This window comes from Chenopodium album, chromosome 13, assembly GCF_948465745.1.
Source record: "Chenopodium album chromosome 13, dcCheAlbu1.1, whole genome shotgun sequence".
In the NCBI taxonomy this organism is placed as follows: Eukaryota; Viridiplantae; Streptophyta; class Magnoliopsida; order Caryophyllales; family Amaranthaceae; genus Chenopodium; species Chenopodium album.
Genome location: NC_137846.1, coordinates 5,338,080 through 5,359,557, shown reverse-complemented (window position 1 = coordinate 5,359,557; position 21,478 = coordinate 5,338,080). Strand labels below are relative to the sequence as shown.

Here is a 21,478-nt window from a genome sequence, read left to right as displayed (position 1 = left end):
AAATATCCACGAATTTCTCATGTTGGCCTCGTCATATAATGTTATTTTTGGTTTGTGATCTTATAATCATGATGATTGGTACACTACTTTAGTAGTTGGTAGACATGTTGAAAATATTTTAGAACATAAAAACTCATTGAAACACAATATTTAAATAAACTTTGATACATAGAATCATAGTTTGCAAAATTGATACTTTTTTTTTAGTAGGTAAGGATAACACACCTATTGAACAAAAATCTCTAACATATTTACTTGGCTTAGGTTAAGGAGCAAGACTTCTGGGTAATTGACAAAAGGGTAAAATAATCTTCATCTCCAAGTTACTTATAGTATTTTAAGGTAAAATCTCTATTCCTTACCAATAGGCCAAATATTATTTGGTATAGAATTATCTTTTGCAAAATCCACACAACAACTTGAAAGTTGAAGCATTTTACATATTGATGTCAAAAAAAAAAATAAAAAAAATAGTAATAATAATAATAAAAGAAAAATCCCATTTATTCCATTTGTGAAAAAAATGTGAAATGAATACATAAATTACCTCAATTTTGAAAGTCAATCTCTTTCTATTCCTCAAAAAAGTCAATCTCCTTCTAAAACGAAAAACGAGTCTCCTCACTCATCAGTTTTATTAGGCTTATCTTTTCTATGACTCTTACCATGGAAGCTCCATAGAACCAGAAAACGCTTCATCACTCTCTAATGGCGGCAACTACTTTTATTCAATTCACTCGGATTACGCGCCATTTTCCTGCTGTATCTTCCATACCCACTTCGTTTCTGTCTTCTTCACTCTTCAAACCTCGCCATCTCTCTTTTCGCTCCAAGTCACTCCGCTATTGTCCCCCTTTATCCTTCAATTCCACCAGGAAATTCACTGTTTCAGCGTCTAGTTATGTCGGTGAGTTGTCAATTTCTCTCTCCTCCGTTCCCCTGATACCTAAATGTTCAATTTTCTTCATTTTTGTTTGGGTTTTCATAACGGCATTTTAGCGAACAGTTGGTGTTCATGTTGGGGTTGTTGAGTAGCTGTCGAAAGATTGTATTTTGACTAACAATTCTGGCCTCACACATCTGGGATTTTTCTGGGTTTTTGAATTATGTACTTTGTTGTTTGATTTGGGCATTTCTACGAATTGTTTTGAGTTTATACAGGATTAATGGCAAAATGGTTTAGTATTTATGTATGAACTTAAGCTGAAATTTGATCATTATTATTGGATCTTTTTGGAAATCTGGACTATGCAACTGGTGTTTTGGACTTAGATTTCATGTTGGGAGTTCAATGGAACTTTCATGACTAGGAAGTGAATATAAGTGTTTAGGAACTTAGTTGGCGGCTCGTATTGTGATTTCTTTGTGTGCAAAATGGCACACCCCTGGTTGCAATCTGCATAATTATTACAACCAAGATCAGAATATACCGTGCCTGTCCAATGTTATTGCCAATATTGATGAGTACATCGCAGGAATTCCGATTTTGCACCAAATTTTAATTTCTTTTGTGTGCTCATTGGATAATTTGATCAATATTGATGAGTTACATTTGCTTTTAAAATCAGGTTCTGATTGGTCGATAACTAAAAGAAGTGACCTATCTGGGCAAGCACTTTATCATAGTTAGCTAATTTGATTATCCTACTTGTAGCTGTGGTATAATTGCTCTTATTCTCATACATTCTTATGTTAGGAGACTTTCATCATATTATGACATAAAAATGACATATTTTTCCAGCTTGACTTGACTGTCTAAAAATAATCCCATTATGACTGCCTAATTGGGAGTACATTGATTGAGTACTGGTTTATTATCTTATTTTATTTTTTTATTTTAATCCTGATTCCTTGACTTGGGTGTTCCTGTGAAGCAGCCCATGAAACATACGATGTCATTGTGGTTGGAGGTGGACATGCTGGATGTGAAGCTGCTCTTGCCTCTGCTCGCGTAGGGGCAAAGACTCTACTTCTCACGCTAAACATTGACAGAATTGCATGGCAGGTAAATCTTCTGACACACATAGGATATATCTCTTACTTCTTGGTGTTACTCAACCTCGCCACGGAGAATAAGTAGTTATACAGAAAGTAGATTTTCAATTTGTTTGCCTGTTTAGTCCATTTTCCATCAACTAGTCTCTGTCTTAGTTTTCCATGATTCCATATTTGGAAATTGGAAGTAGCTAGATATTGAAGATACACGACTTTATTCCATTGTAGCATTGAAATTGAAACATAATAATCTCCATATTTTTTTGGAAAATGATTGTAAATCCATTACTCTTGCACCCCGCTTACATTGCATGCTCATAAGCAACCAAATCATGAAAAAGGAAAGCAATAAGTGTACTTAATTGAACATCTTGATGAGAAATGGATTTAAGAATGATTTTAGGTGTAAATGCTATTCAAATACGTATATATCTCTTGTCATATTCTTCCCAGTGCATTTGTATGTTGAAAATTTATTCTCATATAGTCAGGGGGAAACACATTGGTGATGGAGATCAGTATGCCAAATTGCTATGATTATGTTTATTTGAATTAGTGTCTTAAAGATATTTCAGTCTTTTTTCTTCAGACTGGTGTTGATCTTGACTTTGTATAACCTTTCATTGGCTCCCATTTCTTAAACTAGTGATTATTGAGAAGGCTGAGATTGTTGCTTCAGTGTTTTGTTTTCCACTCCCTGTTCACTATACTTTATCTTATTTGGTCAGCAGTAAAGCTAACCAAGAATTTGCATGCAGCCATGCAATCCGGCAGTTGGCGGGCCTGCAAAATCACAACTTGTACATGAAGTGGATGCCCTTGGTGGTGAGATAGGAAAGATTGCTGATAGGTAATATTTGTTTTGAACAGAAATTTAATGGGGGTCTGAGAAAGGGAGACACCACACACTGTTTGCTATTTGATTAAAGACGAAAAACTGATGATGTGATGAAAAACTGTTTACTATGTCCATGACTGCTTTTCTTGCTAATTCCAGCCTATTTGAAATCATATAATGTTTTCATATTAGAAAGAATTTATTGTAATCATACGGTGACAGCTTTATTTTGGGGGAGCCTGTTGTGCTATCTCGTTATATTTTTTTGAGGCATATGTTGTATCTGAATTTCTGTGCTACATCTGTGCTTCTGAAGTTTTGAATTTTGTTGGAAATTGTTTATATGAGTTATCTATCTGTACCATTATCTTTGATGAAGTTTTATGGCTTTTGCTTTACAAAGAGTTTGATGCCTATCTTTTTTTTTGGTTAAAATTTTAGGTGCTATCTGCAAAAACGTGTGCTTAACACATCCAGAGGCCCAGCAGTTCGAGCACTGCGCGCACAAACTGATAAGAGGGAATATGCTATGGAGATGAGGAATGTTGTTGAAAAGTATGCTACTGCTACTAACCTATTCTAAAGGACTTTTTAATTTGCCAGAATATGATGGATTGTGACAACTGAGGACTATGTATTGCCTTTTTTTAAAACTCTTTTTTTTTTTTTTTTTTTTTTTTTTTTTTTTTTTTTTTTTTGTTTGTTTTAAAGTTAGTTACAGAGTACTCTGTATTAACTTATCATTGTGGTTTGTTTAAAATTTAATTCAACCGTCTTTCCTCAGTTGGGATGTTGTCACTTTGATTTATAGAAGTCTGGCTTCTGGCAGAAGATGCAGCTTATAGAATTGTTTTATCCCTCCCCAAGGCTTTTGTTAGAATAATTTGTTGTTCCAGCCAAGTTATAGAGCGTGCATCAATATTGAATAAATTTTGAAAAGTAGATAGGAAATACTCCTCCTGTCTCATTTTACTTGTTACATTTGCTTTTGGCAGAGTTTTTAGGAAGTGAAAACTTTGAGAGAATAAAGGGTGAATTTGTGTGGGTCCTAAGGGCCTGTTCTCATACGATTATTTTCAGTTCAGCTCGACTCAGTTCAGCTCTAATAAGTTTAGTTCAGTTCAGCTCAGCTCAGCTCCTAATTTCCTTCTCTTATAAAATATTCAATTCAGTTCAGCTCAGCTCACTCTGCTCTAATAAGTTAAGTTCAGTTCAGTTCAGAGTTCAGTCTATGAGAACAGGCCCTAACTTTAGATATAATGTAGATTAAAAAAGCTTGCCAAAAATGGGTATTTAGCAAGTAATTTTAGACATTCATATAAGAAATATTTAGGAAGTAAAAAGACATGGAGAGAATAATGCTTTCTAATTGGTATCTCATAGAACATTGGAAGATACGTGCGTAGTTTATGGAGAACATGTAAATATCACATGATTTTTTTTTTTGTGTTGATATTCAATTTAGTTGTATGGTTCCTTATGGCAATTCCTGTTATCAACTAATCATTTTACTTTTGCAGTACGGACAATCTCTCGATTAGAGAGGCTATGGTGACAGAAATCATTGTTGGGAGGAATGATAATGTTGAAGGAGTCCGGACTTTCTTTGGAATGAACTTTTATGCACCTTCTGTTGTTCTTACTACTGGGACATTCATGAGCGGCAAAATATGGGTTGGAAGAACCTCCATGGATGCAGGAAGAGCTGGCGAGTCAGCCTCTGTTGGACTCACTGAAAATCTTCAACATCTTGGATTTGAAACTGATAGGTTGAAAACAGGGACTCCTGCACGTGTAGACACTCGTACTGTAGACTTTTCCAAATTGGAACCCCAACATGGAGATGAAGAGGTTCTGTCATTAAATCTTATGTGTACGTTTAACTGTTGAAGTTTTTGGATGGAAATTTTGATCAACTTTTTTTATTTTTTGGCTCTGATTTGTATGGCATCATGTATATGCAAATCTTGGTAAAGTCTACTTCTATTGTTACAATTGGCACAGGATGAAATTGTACTGATTCTGTAATGGTGATTGAGCAGGTCGGCTGGTTCACCTTTGACCCTGAGCTTCATATTGAAAGAGAACAGATGTGCTGTTATCTGACACGTACAACAAAAAGCACACACACGCTGATCAAGGAAAACCTGCATGAAACTCCAACATATGGTGGGTGGGTCGATGCTAAAGGGCCTAGATATTGCCCTTCTATTGAGGATAAGGTAAATTTTACAACCTAACATTTTCATGCACCACTGCACTCTTATTATTTTACCCCTCTGAAGGAAAAAGTTATCAAGCAAGCACAATTTTCAGAAATGGAAGTTAGTCAATAGATTTAATCTCTTAATCCCTAAATGTTAATGTACAGATCTTCACCTTTATTTTCTTTCTTTTTATGTGAATTGAAACTTTTTAATTTCACAAAGCTTTAGGTAATTTAAGTGTCAGTAAGCTTCTAACTGATGTAGTGAGATTTGCTGAGAATGCTAGAATTGAGATAGTGGCTTTGGTAGCATGCTAATGTTATAGTTGAGCCCTAAAAAGACATCAAGGTCATTCTAGGCAAAGTATGTATTTTTTTTCTTTTTAGCAAAAGTTGTTATTACTTATATGTTGTCTAGAGATATCTTAACAAGAAATACGGTAGTCAGAGGGATCTCACAACTCACAAGAACCACCGATGAAATGGCTTGCTTTGGTACTCCCTTATCTTTGATTTTCTGTATAGTAGGATGTTTGTAGTGTCTACGCCGCATAAAGCCATAAACCCAGTGTCTTGTGCTATTCTTCTGTTTATGGAGGGGAGACTGGTGCATGGATGAAGCCGATGAACTCAGTCTAATCCTGCAAGGAAGTAGTTTTTTTTTTTTTTTTTTTTTTTTTTTTTTTTTTTTTTTTTTTGGGGTACTGTTTCTATAAAGATTTCACCTTATATTCATTCTCTCTGAAATCTTCTTGTATCACTGTTTGGTGCTTCAGATTGTTAGGTTTCAAGACAAGGAGTCACATCAAATTTTTCTTGAACCAGAGGGCCGAACTGTGCCTGAGCTTTATGTACAGGTATTCCGTGTTCTGTTCATGGTTCTGTATTTATTATTTTAACATTATCTTGCTTAGTTGATTGGTTCCTCAGCTGACAGAAATAGTTTAATGCAAGTTCTCTAATTACTTTTTTCTTAATTTTAATCTTATTTTTCTATTATGTTTTTGATCAGCCTTCTCTTCTTTTGAATGGTAATAACGTCATACCTTCTCCCCTGAATTGAAAATACAACGTCAAATTAACATTTGTTTGCAGGGATTCTCAACTGGTTTACCTGAGAGGCTGCAGCTACCGTTGCTGCGAACATTACCTGGACTTCAAAACTGTACGATGCTGAGGCCAGCTTATGCTGTGGAATATGATTATTTGCCTGCTCACCAGTGCTCTAGATCTCTGATGACCAAAAAGATTCAAGGTCTTTTCTTCTCTGGTCAGATTAATGGAACAACCGGCTACGAGGAAGCTGCTGCACAGGTTTAACTTCCCCACGCCCTTATCTTTTCTCTCATTCTATATTACATCAAAGAAGAGTTATATTTATATAAGACTACATGATATCCATAGGAATGGATTGTAATTCCCTGCTCATGTCAGACAAAAGACTCCTTTAAAAGTATCATCAGGAAAAAGCATGATGACAAAGAAGCTAAAAAAACCTCTCTGTTTTCTAGCTTACTGATTTATTTTATAGGACATAGGTATTGTTATTTTCTGGTACAAGTATACTGAAAAGTAGCTGGGAGAATCCTTTGATAATACTCCGTAAGGAGTATTAGCATGTGCAAAAATAATAATATATGATAATTACTCAAAAGAAATATTACTCACATTTAACCCCTTGCACGTCATGGGCCACCAATCTGGCTATCAGGATAAATCCAAGTTCCCTAAAACTGAGCTGTATGTTGTTTACCTTTCTGAAGGGCATCATTTCTGGAGTTAATGCTGCAAGGCATGCTGATGGAAAATCCCTTGTTGTTCTTGAGAGAGAAAGTAGCTATATTGGCACTTTAATTGATGACTTAATCACCAAAGATCTCCGAGAACCTTATCGAGTGTTAACAAGGTACTAGCATTTTAGACTTTCATACATATTGTTTCTAGAAGTCCTAGGAAAGAAATGGGAAATTTTCCTTTTTTCTTCAATTGATTTCTTGATTTCCATGCTCCTTTCAGTCGTTCAGAACACCGATTACTTCTTCGATCTGATAATGCTGATAGCCGTCTTACACCGCTGGGCTATGAAATTGGTTTGATTGATGATAGACGCTGGAAACTATACCAAGATAAGCAATCACGAATTGCGGAGGAGAAAAAACGGCTGAAAACTGTCAGGATTTCCGGTAAGCTTTCTTCTGTCCTTTTTTTTTTTTCTTCTTTTTTTTCTTTTTTTTCTTGAGGGCAGGAAGTTGTGGGTCAAAGTATTCAAAGTAATGGCAAGAGTTTTTTTTAGACATACTTCTCTTGGCATGCTGCATTGCAGTTTCTGAAAGGACTTGTGAACCTTTTAAACAGTTTGACTTGCTATGAGAAAAAGGCATATATAGGAGTTTGTTAAACTGATGCTCACATTTTGAATTGGAGTGTCTTCTCATTTTTTCGGTGCAACACTGACCAGTAGATTTGTCCTCATTTTCTGTAGTAGTGGTTGTTTTTTCTTGTTTCAAATAAATACTTTCCTTTGTTCTACTCTTTTGAGTAACTATGTTTTGCTGATTTCTATTTTGATTTAAAAAGCAGAACTTCTTAATATTAAGAAAAGTTAATATAGAAAAGGTGCTAACTTGGATAATAGAGAGGGTGAGGTTGCCACCTTCCTGGTTATCTCTAAGTTTCTGGTACTTTCTATGTGTGTAGGCGGTGATCTGGCTGCTGATGTTACCCTTTTATCTAATCAACCGGTGAAGGATTCATCAACCTTGGAGAGTCTTCTTAAAAAGCCACATATAGAGTATAGAGTTCTGGATAAGCATGGCTTTGGGAATCAATGCCTATCCAAAATGGAGAAAGAATGCGTAGAAATTGATATTAAATATGAGGGATTCATTATCAGACAGCAACAGCAGCTGCAGCAGGTGAATTCTTGTGTGCTCTTGGCATGTTTGTCTTAACTCTTTATAACCCATGTCTGCTTTATCTGGCTCACATGTCCTCAAGTATGAAATCCCTTCCATTGTCATCCTTGATTTGATCTTTGCTCTATTGTAGATGGTTCATCAACAACACAAACCACTTCCAGTCAATTTAGATTATTACTCAATGACCACTTTGTCTAGGGAGGCACGAGAGAAACTCTCTAAGGTATATACTCTCTTATATGTATAATCTGCAGCATCCGAGAGGGTCAATTCTTTATTATTTAACATCTCTTTGATAATTTTGTGCTTTTTGAACCCTGGAGATGCTTTTCTTGTGTACTTAGTACCCAGCTTATCTCATGGACACAAAACTTGGCAAATTCCATCTCTTTTAACATTGCATTCCTCTAGTGTTGATCAGTGACCTTGTAGTTTGCAATAGAGTATGGGGTGGCATCGTTTAAACATTGATATTGTCAGTTACGTGATTAAATTATTCGCCCTGAATAATCAATTGCATATCATTACCCTCTGTCCCTCCCAATCCCCTCTCTCCCAATTCCCCAAAGGGAAAAAATAAAATAAAAATATGTAGATGTTTTCTCTGCAGTCTGCAATTTATGTTTTGGCCTCACTTTTCAACAATAAAAAAGAAAAATAAAATTATGATGTATGATCTGTAATGTAATTTCTATTGAGGTATATCAATGTTTATTTTCTAATAAATTTTAGCTTCCGATGATAAGACTACTAGAGTTCTTTGAAAGCTTTATTAGATACCCAAATAGCTTAGTTTATTAGATCAAGTCATTTCCGCTTACCATCCCAGTGAATGTTAACTTGAGATGTAACTGGAACTCATTAACAACAGGTTGGTTTGGTGAACATATTAAACCTGTCTATGTTGCAGTAACTTTAAGGTTGTAGGATACCCCTTGTGGCATACTACATTTTGGAATTTTGAAATAAAATAATTGAATTTTGTGAAGCTTTTCCTATATCACCATAGGCTGGAGGCAGGGTCTAGAGAGAGAGAGAGAGAGAGAAGGAATGTTAATGGGTTTTGTGACCATCATGTTTTCTCATCTTGCTTTTTCATGCAGAATGTTATTACAAGTCCTTATATTCAGCAAGATTTGAGCCATGTGTCTGAAATGTTAGTTTTCTTTTTCCTCCTTGCAGGTAAGGCCACAGACCATTGGCCAGGCAAGCAGAGTTGGTGGGGTAAGCCCTGCTGACATCACTGCTCTGATGATCATTCTGGAAACAAACCGAAGGCAAGTTCAGGAACAGAGGAGGCGCCAGATGATGTCTTCTGTCTTAGTTGAGCCTGAGAAGGAAGAATCTTCAGTGGTAGAGGCAATCAGCTCTTAGTATGTGAATCTATATGTTGGAAATGTAACTCTTGGTTATCATGTGGGCACAAGTCTATGTTGCGGTGCTTCAGCATGGTGGGTTGTATGATAAACTATTCCAATTCTTGCCTCTTGGACTGAAATCCATGATGGAAGCTCTTTGGACCTTCATTTCTCTGAAGCAACTGGCTCGGATCAGAGTAAATTCAACACCGGCAAGCAAGAAGAGAAGCTAAAGCATATACAAGGTGATGTGTCTTTTTTATCTAATCCCGAATTAGCTTTGCAATTGCCAATTTTGTTACTCAACTTAGCTGTGATACACTGATGCTAGTATAGTAATATTATATGTTGCTTTGAAGCTGAAGTGCTTATACAGATAGTTCAGCAATTTTTTCCTCTTTGACAACTTAGTTGTAAATACGAACTATTTATTCAGATAATATCCAATTTTGTTCTTCTGAATTGATTTTAGGCTTCTCTTTGTACATTATTGAAACTGCAGATACAATTCAGGCTTTTATATTTTTCTCTCCTGTTAATTTTTATTTTTTTTTAAAAAATTTGGTTAATACCTTGATAACTAAATTTAATTTGTTTCCCACAATAATCTATTTTTTTAATAGACATAAATTTGACGTGACCCAAATAGGCCAGCTCCCGAACCATTAGTTTCCTCTTACGAATATGACCAAAAACGACTTGATTTCCACCTCTAATGTTGGAAATATAGTGGATTGGGCCTAGTAAGGATAGTGGGCTTATTGAAGCTTATCTAATTGGTGGTTGTTATCCAATTAATAAAATTTAAAAATTGGAAACTGGAAACTGCTGTGCTGTGTGATGACCCCATGATGACAAATAAAATAGTTGGCAAAAACTCAAAAACTGATGTTTAATCAAGGCATAAGTCAACAAGCTTTGGTTGGATTGATTTGCTAATCTCTTAATGATCACACCAATTTCTGCCCATATCGTGTTGCCATGTACCCCCATCAACCTCCATTCCATTAAATTATTCATTTTTCCTTCTCTTTCTCCCTCTTTCCTCCTCATTTTCCCTTTGTTTCATACTCTGTACAATGACATTGTTGTTCAACAGATGGGACATGGAATACCTAGAGATGTAGCTTTTATTTTCCACCCCCTGTCCTAAAGTCTAATTATTTTCTTCGCGTAATCCTCGAAAGCTTCCAATGGCAATATCAGAGGATTCGAAGGCCGGGATTTGTTATATATGGGTCATCTCTTCCCTTCTTTTGATCTTCACAGTCTCAGGTGCAGTCTTCTTGGTGCTGTACATGATCCAGCCTGCATACCTCGATACTTCTTTGTACCCCGTTATTGGCGGGTCTCTAGTTTGCTTCCCTTGGTTCTTTTGGTTCCTCACATTGGTTTATCGGATTGTTTCTCGTGCTTGTGGGTTTAGGATGTCTTGTTTTGGTTCCTCTGGTGCTGATGATCACCCTGATGATGCTGTTCCTTCTGGTGTGTCGGCTAGGAATAGTAACGGGGATGGTGTTAGTCCTATTCCAATTGTTAGTACAGGTATTAGTAATGGTGTCGTCGATGGTGGAAATGGTAGCAATGTTGATTTAGAAAATGGGAGTGGGAACGAGAATGAAAACAGAGCGTCTGGGGTGGTTGTACAGCCAGGAAGTCCTAGACGGGTTCATTTTGGAGGGGTAGTAGTTTTAGGTGAGGATGATGGAGGTGTCCCTGAAATCCAGGAAAGTCCTAAATCATTGTCGTCGTTGTCATCATCTTCTTCTTCTCCATTGACGGACAGCAATGAGAGCGAAAAACCTCTGAAATTATACATGGCTTCTTGATCTAAGAAGCTTAAAGAACGATAATTTCATGTTATTGACCATCTGGTTAAAGATCCACATACATTTTGTGAAAGAAGATGCAATACGATCACATGATTCACATCTTCTGAGTTGGCAAGATTTTCTAGTCAAATTAAAGAAGGGAAAATTTGCTGTCAAATTTTACAAAAAAGGAGCATTGGATTTAGTACAATTGAGGGGTGGGAAGAAAGGAAAATTTTGACTCAGAATTTACAAAAAATATACTTCATTGCATACAAGATTAAATTTATACTTCATTGTATATAGATTTGTAAGATGATAGTCACTTTGGCTAATCACATCCATCTACTTGTTTGTATCAGTAGATTTGTATTCCGTAAGAGAGATTCATATACTTGACTACCCGAAAGGTAGTACGAGCTCTATATTTTGATTAGGGTAATATACGAGTATTTTGTTATTGCATTAGGTATTTTGTTCATGTTAATTTCTGTATATTTTCTAGACTCGTAAGCACTCTGTGTTGCCCTCATATTAGTTTTTACGGCTAAAGAAAGGAGCGGTTTTTGAATTAGAAATCTCAATTTTAAATATGGAGTGATTTTTTTAAAAGAGAAATCATCGAAGGAGATATGAAATTGAAATGAAAATAATTTTTGAACTCAAATCTAGATTCTAGAAATTTAGCCAGTCTTCCAAGTTCAAACACAAGTGCGTGTGATTTTACTTGCAATCATATTGAAGTTCATGGTTTATGAGAATGTGAAACAACCAGCACAATTTCAAACATTTTTATATTTTGGTAAATATGTCAATCTCACAAAGTCACAATAGCTCATTAAAAAAAAAAAAAAAAAAAAAAAAAAACAACTATACAAGTATTAATTGTATTATTGCCTTGTAAAACATATTTGTTTTTTTTTAACCTCTATCCCATTCTTTTTATTTGGCTTATACTCCCTCCGTCATTGTTTTTTATGGCTAATTTTTAGTCCCAAATTGATAATTCCATTTGCTTTTTTCAAGTATCATTAATATCAATTTTTTACCAAAATTTCCTCCAATTTGCAACAATATTTGTACAAATTTAACTTTCTCATGTAAATTTGTTTTTCCACATACTTTTATTACTTTCTCTCTCTACTTTTTTGCATACTCAATGTAAATTTATCTTTATAATGTACTTTTACTACTTTTATTTATATTTATTAATTTCCGTGAAAAATGCCCATAAGTGATTATCAATAAGAGACGGAGGGAATGTATGTTTTTGTACAGTTTTCAAATGTATATATTTTAACATTCGTATTTTATTGTGAAAAATTTTAAAAATTGATATTTTAAAGAAAATAAGGTTTCTCCGAGATATTATTTTTAGGAACCACATATTATGAGAATTCACCTTCAAAGAAACAATAAATATAAACACATGCCTTCTCACACCTATAATAAAATTTTCATTCTCACATTTCAAACCCTTCGTTGAAACATGAAAAGATTAAATAAAAACACTTGATGATCTCATTGTTAATGTCATACACATTTCTTCCACAACCTCCTAACCATACTATTTAATTTCATACTCAATTTCCATTTATCGACAAACAGAAAAAATAAGGGTCTTTCTCTTCAGCTTAAAGCTTGTTCTCTTCAGCTTACTTTCAGTTCAATTCAGTTCCGTTCCTAATTTTCTTTTCTCATAAAATATTCAGTTCAATTCAGCTCCAATCAGTTCAGTTCAGTAAATTAGAACAAGCCCTTGATTTCAGTACAGTTCAGCTCCAATTAGTTCAGTTCCTAATTTCCTTCTCTCAAAAACAATTCATTTCAGCTCTATTCAGTTCAGTTCAATTCAATTCAGTTTCAATCAGTTCAGTTCAGTTCAGTTCAATTCAGTTCAGTATTCAGAACAGAGAATCTAAAGTTCAACAAGGCGTATTCTATCCTTTCATGTCCCAAAAAAAAAAAACCATAGTATTTTAGAAAATATAATTAATTTTTTCCAAAAAAAAAATAAATTAGAACGGTTGCCATAAATAAAATAAAAGATAAAGTGACGTCAACTCTAGCTGAGAAAGTCAACGATTTAAGCATTCCCACTCCGTATATAAATTCTTGTACTAGTTCACTAGTTGTATAAACAACATAAACCTTAAAAAAACAAAAATCAGTAGAAAAAAGGGAATGGCAGGGTTATTTGACAAGCAAGCAGATTTGTATGTACAAGGAAGGCCAAATTACCCAAAAGAATGGTATTCTTTGTTGGCTGATCGAACTTCTCACCATTCTTTGGCTTGGGATGTTGGTACGGCAATGGTCAAGCTGCTATCTCTGTAATGTCTCTCTTTCTCTTTCTTTCTTCTCTATGTTACATTCTTTTTTTACTCGTATATTAATATAGTTAGGTCTGTCTAATTCGTGTTAGATTTTACTTGTAATGGTTATGACGTAGTCGAGATTTAATCTGTTGTGTAGTACATTCGTTTACTTGATTCTTATGGTGTAGATCAGTAGATCTAGAATTGTTATAAATTATTCTTAAATTAAATTAGTAAGGTAAGATACCGAGAATCCCAGATATTAGGCATGCATGTCTTTAGTGAGGCATTAGCTAATTGTCATTTGTCAAGTAGTCAAAAAACTTTCAATGCATGTCTTAATATATATCTTTTATTTTAATACAATGTATGTCCATTTTCATTTACATGTTCTTTGCTTTATAATCCTTTTCCTTATAATTCGTGTAATTAATAGATGTTAAATTTAGCAATTCAAAAAAAAAAAAAGGAAAAAAGGAAAAGTGTTAAGTTTAGATGAAAACGGATATACTCCAGTTGTAATTGGAGAGCCTTGTGGGATCAAATTCCATTAAAGATACTTTGGGTGGGAATTCCTTACCTTGTGACCTTATTCCCCAATTTAGTGAGAGGTTTCGGTTCATTAGAACATTTCTTTTTATCTAAAATATGGAGTAACATTTATAGTTTCAAAATTTTCAATAATTAGCTTGTACAATTAGACAATTACAACTTCATTTTAAGAATAGGCTTTTTAATTAAGCTTTACTTTTTACCATTTGTGAAGGTTGCCGAATATTACAATCAAGTGATCGCAACAGACATAAGTGAACCCCAAATCAATCGGGCCATCCATCATCCTCGGGTCAAGTACATTCACACACCAACCTCTTTAAGTAACAATGACCTCATCTCCTTAATTGGACCGGAAGGCTCAGTCAATTTAATCACGGTAGCCCAAGCGGTCCATTGGTTCGATCTTCCTAACTTTTACTCTATAGTGAACCGGTTATTAAAAAAACCTGGAGAAATATTCACGGTTTGGGGTTACAAGGATGTCACAGTGAGCCCCACATTTGATTCAATTATGAACCAATTTCATAAGACGACCCTACCATATTGGGACCCGAAACTACGATACGTGTTAGATGGGTATAAAACGCTGTCATTTCCCTTCGAAGATGTTGGGCTTGGGAGTGAGGGGCGTCCTATGGAATTGGACATACCTAAAACGATGTCGTTTGAGGGGTTCTTGGTGATGTTGAAGTCTTGGTCAGCTATTACAACGGCTAAAGAAAAAGGGGTGGATTTGTTGAATGAGAGTGTGGTTAATGACTTAATGACTGCATGGGGTGGGTCCCAGCTGGTTAAACCTGTGGTTTGTAAGGTTTTCATGATTGCTGGCAAAGTTTGGGGTTAATTTCATATTCGTAAATCTTATGGTGAAAACTGGTACAACACTAATCCAGAGTCCGTATAATGTTTTAGTGTTGTAGAAAATAAGCTTGTTCTTTTATAGTGTATTACGAGCATTGTGTACTTTCTTGTATCTTGAATAACATGCAATTAATCAATTCTACCTACTCTTGAGTCTTGACTCATGTTGGAAACAAGTAAATATGAGTTATTTTTTACTAGACCTATTCTTGACTCGTGTGGGAAACAAGTAAATATGAGTTATTTTTTACTAGACCTATTCTCGACTCATGTGGGAAACAAGTAAATTAGTAAATACTTCATCTGTTTTTTTTTAGGTGACACCTTTTTATTATCACGCTTGTCAACACATGTTTTTAACGATTAATATCTCTAATTATCAAAATAGTAAAATTATAAAAAGTGAATATTAATAAAATATACATTGAAATGATTCAAACAAGATCCCGCATGATTATGTTTTATCGTATCTATAAACCACAAAAGCTAGTCAAAACGTGCTGTGTGAATAGTGTAGAGTCAAACTGTATCAACTAAAAAAAACGGAGGAAGTATGAGTCATGCATATTTTGGGCCTTTTGGCGGAATGTGCTCCACCCGGATAGTGGTTCCAAGGCCGAAGGAGAATCCATAGGTGATGGGCTTGGATGCCTTGAGTAGTTGGGCTTGACTAGATCCGATCCATGCCTTAGCCCTACTTCCTACATTGGTGAATAATAAACAATGAGATAATACCTACAATTAAGCATTGAATTTTTATTTTTTTATTTTTATATTTTTTTTTGACAAAAGCATTAAATATATTAATAAGAAAAAAAAAAACACTGAATTTTTACAAATTAACAGAAGATTATTCTAGAAGATGAGGACACTAGACAAATTGATAGAAGATTGTGTTTAAGAGTGTTTACATTGCCATGCTAAACATGCAAATTCAATCGTGCAATTATATTATTTTCTTTTCTTTTTTTTTTTTTTTTTTTTTTTTTTTTTTTTTTTTTTATGAAAAGCAATTATATTATTTTCTGATAAGAACATATATTGTTTTAAAGGTAAAATAAAGGTAAAAGACAGAAAATATACTTCATATTATAATAAAGTATCAAGGACCAACTAATTATGAACGTTCACCTTTATTTAAAGATAATTGAGAATAAAAACACGTTTAAAATAAAAAGTAAAGATGTTTTCTTAGCAAATATTATTATTATCCTGATTCTCACAATGTAAATCTTTTTATTGGATACAAATTTTTTTTTTTAGCGTGCTGTTTCATATCTATTATGTTTTTTATTGGGTTATTACTACAAGGGGTAGCTTAATTGTCAAGTTTATAGAATTTTCCCTATCTAAGGATAATTTTAGTCATTTTTATTACAATGTGCTATAATTCCTTAGACTAAGTTGATTAACCAACTTTATATCAACGGATAAATACGTTTATTCTTTAAAAAAAAAAAAAAAACACATTAACCAATTATCTCTTCTTCTATAAATATGTGTTCTGACCATAAGAAACACACATTGTTGTACATAATATAAATACACGTAATAACTCTCTTGCTACCATGGCTATTTACCTTCATCTGATTCTAATTTTCTAGAAGAACCATTATGCGTCCCTAACGATTGTCGAAAACATGTTTTTGTCGTTCCCTTTACAAGAAAAAATAGCTTACAATGGCGATACATTATTAAAGGGGCCAAGGTTTAATTTCTCGACCTTCTGCACAAAAATAGCAATACTCAACCATTACGCTACAACATTTTATTTGTAATTATTAGAAATCATAGTACTTATAATCAACAACTCATATATGTTTAATATATGTTTAGGGCGGCGGGCCCTTACCCGCCCTAACTAAGATCCGCCCATGTCACCATCCTTTTCCATACCGCCTAAGTCATCCAATAGGTTTAATAATGATAAAGCTAATTATATTAAGAAAAGAACTGCGAGGAGGAGTGAGCTTTTGTTTTTATCAAAATTTCCTAGAAAACCAAGAAGTATAGGTTTTACAATTAAAGGATGGGCGAAAAAAAGAACTTCATGGGGCGGTCTTCCCTACTATAATAAGCTCGATAAAGCTATATTAGAATTAATATCAATCCTAGCTAAGCAAACAACCTCCGTGAAGGACCTATTGAATCTATAGTTTTAAAAATAAAATATTAATTTTTATATGTAACAGCTAATTAACCGTTAATTTAGTAAACGCTTATACCTAAATTATCTATCTTCATAGGCTCACAATTTATTGACAGCTAACAGCTAGCCTCACAACTATATTTTTTCGAACACGCCATAAACATATGCATTCTCACACCTATGATAAAACTTCCATTCTCACATTTCAAACGCTTTGTTGGAAAGATTAAATAAATACAAGTAAAAACACTTGATGATCTCACTGTTAATGTCATACACGTTTCTTCCACAACCTTCTAACCATACTATTTCATACTCAATTTCCATTTATTTATGGACAAATATAAATAATGGTAAAACTTTCTAAACTAGAGAAAAAAAATAAGGCCAACAATTAAAAGGATTGATAGACGTGTCGTGTACTCGTGTAGTCATGTTATTAACATCGTATTCTACCCTTCCATGTCCGAAAAAACATAAAAAATCATACACTGTAATTAGTAATTTTGGAAAATATAATAAATTCTATCTAAAATAAACAAAATAAACGGTTGCCATAAATAAAATAAAAGATAAAGTAACGTGGATAAATCTCCACCGTCGGGATCAACTCTAGCTGATAAAGTCAACGATTTAAGCACTCCCACTTCGTATATATAGTAGTAGAGTTGTATATAACAGCATAAACCTTAAGAAAACAAAATTGAAAAAAAAAAAAAGGGAAAGAAAGAAAAAAATGGCAGGGTTATTTGATAAACAAGCTGATTTATATGTAGAAGGAAGGCCAAATTACCCAAAAGAATGGTATTCTTTGTTGGCTGATCGCACTTCTCACCACTCTTTGGCTTGGGATGTTGGTACCGGCAATGGTCAAGCTGCTTTCTCTGTAATGTCTCTCTTTCTCTTTCTTTCTTCTCTATGTCACATTCTTTTTTTTAATTTGTATTTTACTATAGTTGGGTCTATCTAATTCGTGTTAGATCGTACTTGTAAGGGATATGAGTCGTATAGGGTTATGATGTAGTCAGGTTTTAATCTATTGCGTATTACATTCGTTTTCTTGATTCTTATGGTTTAGATCTAGGATTCTTATAAATTATTGTTGAATTAAATTAGTAAGATATGATACTGAAAAATTAGGCACGTCTTTATAGAGACATTGGCTGATTGTCATTTGTCAAGTACCTTCAATGCATGTCTTAATTTTTTTTTTTTTTTTTTAAAAAGTTCAATGTATGTCCGATTTCATATTTACCTGTTCTTTGCTTTAATCCAATTCCTTAATATTCGTGTAATTAGTAGATGTTTGGTATTAAATGAAAACGGATGTACTCCGTTTGTAATTGGAGAGGTTTGCGGGATCAAATTCCATTAGAGACACTTCGGGTGGGAATCCGTAACCTTGTGACCTTTTCCCCAATTCAGTGAGAGATTTCGGCCTGTTAGGACCCTTCTTCTTATCTAAATAACATTTATTGTTTCAAATTTTTTAATTATTAGCTTGTATAATTAAACAATTTCAACTTCATTAAGAATAGGCTTTTTAATTACCTCCTTTTACCATTTGTGAAGGTTGCCGAATATTACAATCAAGTGATAGCAACAGACATAAGTGAACCCCAAATCAACCGGGCCATCCAGCATCCTCGGGTCAAGTACATCCACACACCAACCTCTTTAAGTAACAATGACCTCATCTCCTTAATTGGACCGGAAGGCTCGGTCGATTTAATCACGGTAGCCCAAGCGGTCTATTGGTTCGATCTTCCTAACTTTTACTCTATAGTGAACCGGTTATTAAAAAAACGCGGAGGAATATTCGCGGTTTGGTGTTACAATGATGTCATAGTGAGCCCTACATTCGATCCAATTATGGACCGATTTCATAAGACGACCCTACCATATTGGGACCCTAAGATTCAATACGTGTTTGATGGGTATAAAACGCTGCCGTTTCCCTTTGAAGATGTTGGGCTAGGGAGTGAGGGGCGTCCTATGGAATTGGACATACCTAAAACGATGTCGTTTGAGGGGTTCTTGGGGATGTTGAAGTCTTGGTCAGCTATTACAATGGCTAAAGAAAAAGGGGTGGATTTGTTGAATGAGAGTGTGGTTAATGTCTTAATGACTGCATGGGGTGGGTCCAAGTTGGTAAAACCTGTGGTTTACAAGGCTTTCATGATTGCAGGCAAACTTCGGGGTTAATTTCATATGCGTAAATATTATGTTGAAATCGTTGTAATGACAACTGGTACAACACTAATACATACAGTAGTCCGTATAGTGTTTTAATATAATATTAGTGTATTACGAGCATTATTGTACTTTTTTATATCTTGAATAACATGCAGTTCATCAATTCTACCTAGGAAACTTAATCAAAAATAACTAGACCTATTCTTGAATCATGTAGGAAACAAGTAAATATGAGTTATGCCGATTTTGGGCCTTTTGGCGGACTGTGCTCCACCCGGATCGCGGTTCCAAGGCCGAAGGAGAATCCATTGGTGATGGGCTTGGATGCCTTGAGTGGTTGGGCTTGACTAGATCCAATCCACGCCTGAGCCTACTTCCTACATTGGTGAAAAATAAACAATGAGATAAATATGTACAATTAAGTATTAAATACATTAATAATAAAATAAAAACTAAATTTTTACAAATTAACAGAAGATTATTCTAGAAGATGAGGACACTAGACAAATTGATAGAAGATTGTTTTAAGAGTGTTTACATTTGCCATGCTAAACGTGCAAATTCATTCGTGCAATTATATTATTTTCTGATAAGAACATATATTGTTTTAATTTTATCATAAACTAAAATAAAATAAAGGTAAAAGACAGAAAATATGCTTCGTATTAATATATTAAAGTAAAGTATTAAGGACCAACTAATTATGAAAGTTTTTTTAAATTTATTAATTTATTAAAAAAATTATGAAAGTTTTTCCCGTTCAAAAAAAAAAAAAAAAAAAAAAGAATTATGAAAGTTTTCCTTTAAAGATAATTAAGAATAAAAAAAAACACGTTTAAAATAAAAAGTAAAGATGTTTTTTTAGCAATTATTATTATTATTATTATTATTATTATTATCCTGAATTCCTGATTCTCACAATGTAAATCTTTTTATTGGATATAATTTTTTTACGTGATGTTTCATATCTATTATGTTTTTTATTGGGTTATTACTACAACTACAAGGGGTAGCTTAATTGTCAAGTTTATAGACTTTTCCGTATTTAAGGATAATTTTACTCATTTTACAATGTGCTATAATTCCATCCTTAGTTTAAATTAATTAACCAACTTTATATCTGATAGAGTATAAAACATATTCCTGAAGCTAATGGTTGAGGCCCAGGAATATGTTATATACTCTATCAATATCAACGGATAAATAATGTTTATTCTCTTATTAAAAAAAAAAAACATTAACCGATTATTCTCTTCCACTATAAATATGTTTTCTGACCATAAAAAAAACATACATACACGTCATAACTCTCTTGCTAGCATGGCTATTACTAAACAAGATCTACTCTATCAAGATGATGGTTTTGACCCTGCAAACTACTATTTTTCGGGTTTTGAAAGGTTTGAAGAAATATCATTAGTAACTAATTATTTACCTTCTTCCGAATCCAATTTTCTAGAAGAACCATTATGCGTCCCTAACGATTGTTTATGGGATTTACCAACATATAACCCGACTAATCTCGAAAAATCGATAACATTGCCTAGTTTTCAAGACGAAAACATGTTTTTGTCGTTCCCTTTACAAGAGCAAAGTGATTTCTTATTCTCATCACCATCCTTTTCCATATCGCCCAAGTCATCCAATAGGTTTAATAATGATGAAACTAATTATATTAAGAAAAGAACTACGAGGAGGATTGAGCTTTTGTTTTTATCAAAATTTCCTAGAAAATCAAGAAGTAAAGGTTTTAAATTCAAAGGATGGGCCAAAAAAAGAACTTCATGGGGTGGTCTTCCTTACTATAATAAGCTCGATAAATCTATACTAGAATTAATATCAGTCCTAAGCAAACAACCTCGGAGTTGCCTTCATTGTCAAGCTACGAAAACTCCACAATGGCGTGAAGGACCTATGGGGCGAGGAACATTGTGTAATGCTTGTGGAGTTCGGTTTAAAAAGGCGGGTACGTTACTGCCTGAATATCGGCCGGTTGCAAGCCCGTCTTTTAATAGGGTGCTACATTCAAATTATCACAAGAAAGTGGTTAGCATGAGAACCACCAAGGAACAGTTTGGTTGAAAATTTGAACTTTAATCTTTTTTTTTTTTTTTTTTTTAACGATAATAACAAATACATTCTAATTTATTATTTTGATTAGTTTTTATGGTAATAGCAAATACATTCTAATTTATTCTTTTTGTATTGGTTAATTAATTAATTAATTATGATAAATTTGTTTGTTTACAAGTGAGGTTTTAATTTATGGGATT

The 21,478-nt window shown here is 33.9% G+C and overlaps 2 protein-coding genes and 1 pseudogene across 3 annotated transcripts; all 3 read left to right on the top strand.

The window, feature by feature from the left end:
• The first annotated feature begins 592 nt into the window (after window positions 1–592).
• On the top strand, window positions 593–9,786 carry LOC145574369 (uncharacterized). Of its 2 annotated transcripts, none has more exons than XM_081632140.1 (13): window positions 593–907; window positions 1,878–2,005; window positions 2,754–2,845; window positions 3,275–3,388; window positions 4,354–4,684; window positions 4,876–5,055; window positions 5,816–5,896; window positions 6,135–6,353; window positions 6,803–6,945; window positions 7,056–7,222; window positions 7,737–7,954; window positions 8,088–8,180; window positions 9,140–9,786. In XM_081632140.1, exons 1-13 carry the CDS (start codon window positions 709–711, stop codon window positions 9,329–9,331), a joined length of 2,157 nt encoding a protein of 718 aa, XP_081488266.1. In that variant the 5' UTR covers window positions 593–708; the 3' UTR covers window positions 9,332–9,786. The 2 variants fall into 2 exon arrangements, with proteins under 2 accessions (XP_081488266.1, XP_081488265.1); XM_081632139.1 differs by having other exon boundaries at window positions 1,875–2,005.
• A 3,470-nt stretch (window positions 9,787–13,256) lies between these two features.
• Window positions 13,257–14,843, top strand: LOC145575083 (uncharacterized; annotated as a pseudogene).
• Window positions 14,844–17,713: 2,870 nt separating this feature from the next.
• Window positions 17,714–19,367, top strand: LOC145576073 (uncharacterized). The gene is made up of 2 exons (XM_081633861.1): window positions 17,714–17,895; window positions 18,582–19,367. Exons 1-2 carry the CDS (start codon window positions 17,746–17,748, stop codon window positions 19,212–19,214), a joined length of 783 nt encoding a protein of 260 aa, XP_081489987.1. The 5' UTR covers window positions 17,714–17,745; the 3' UTR covers window positions 19,215–19,367.
• The last annotated feature ends 2,111 nt before the right edge of the window (window positions 19,368–21,478 follow it).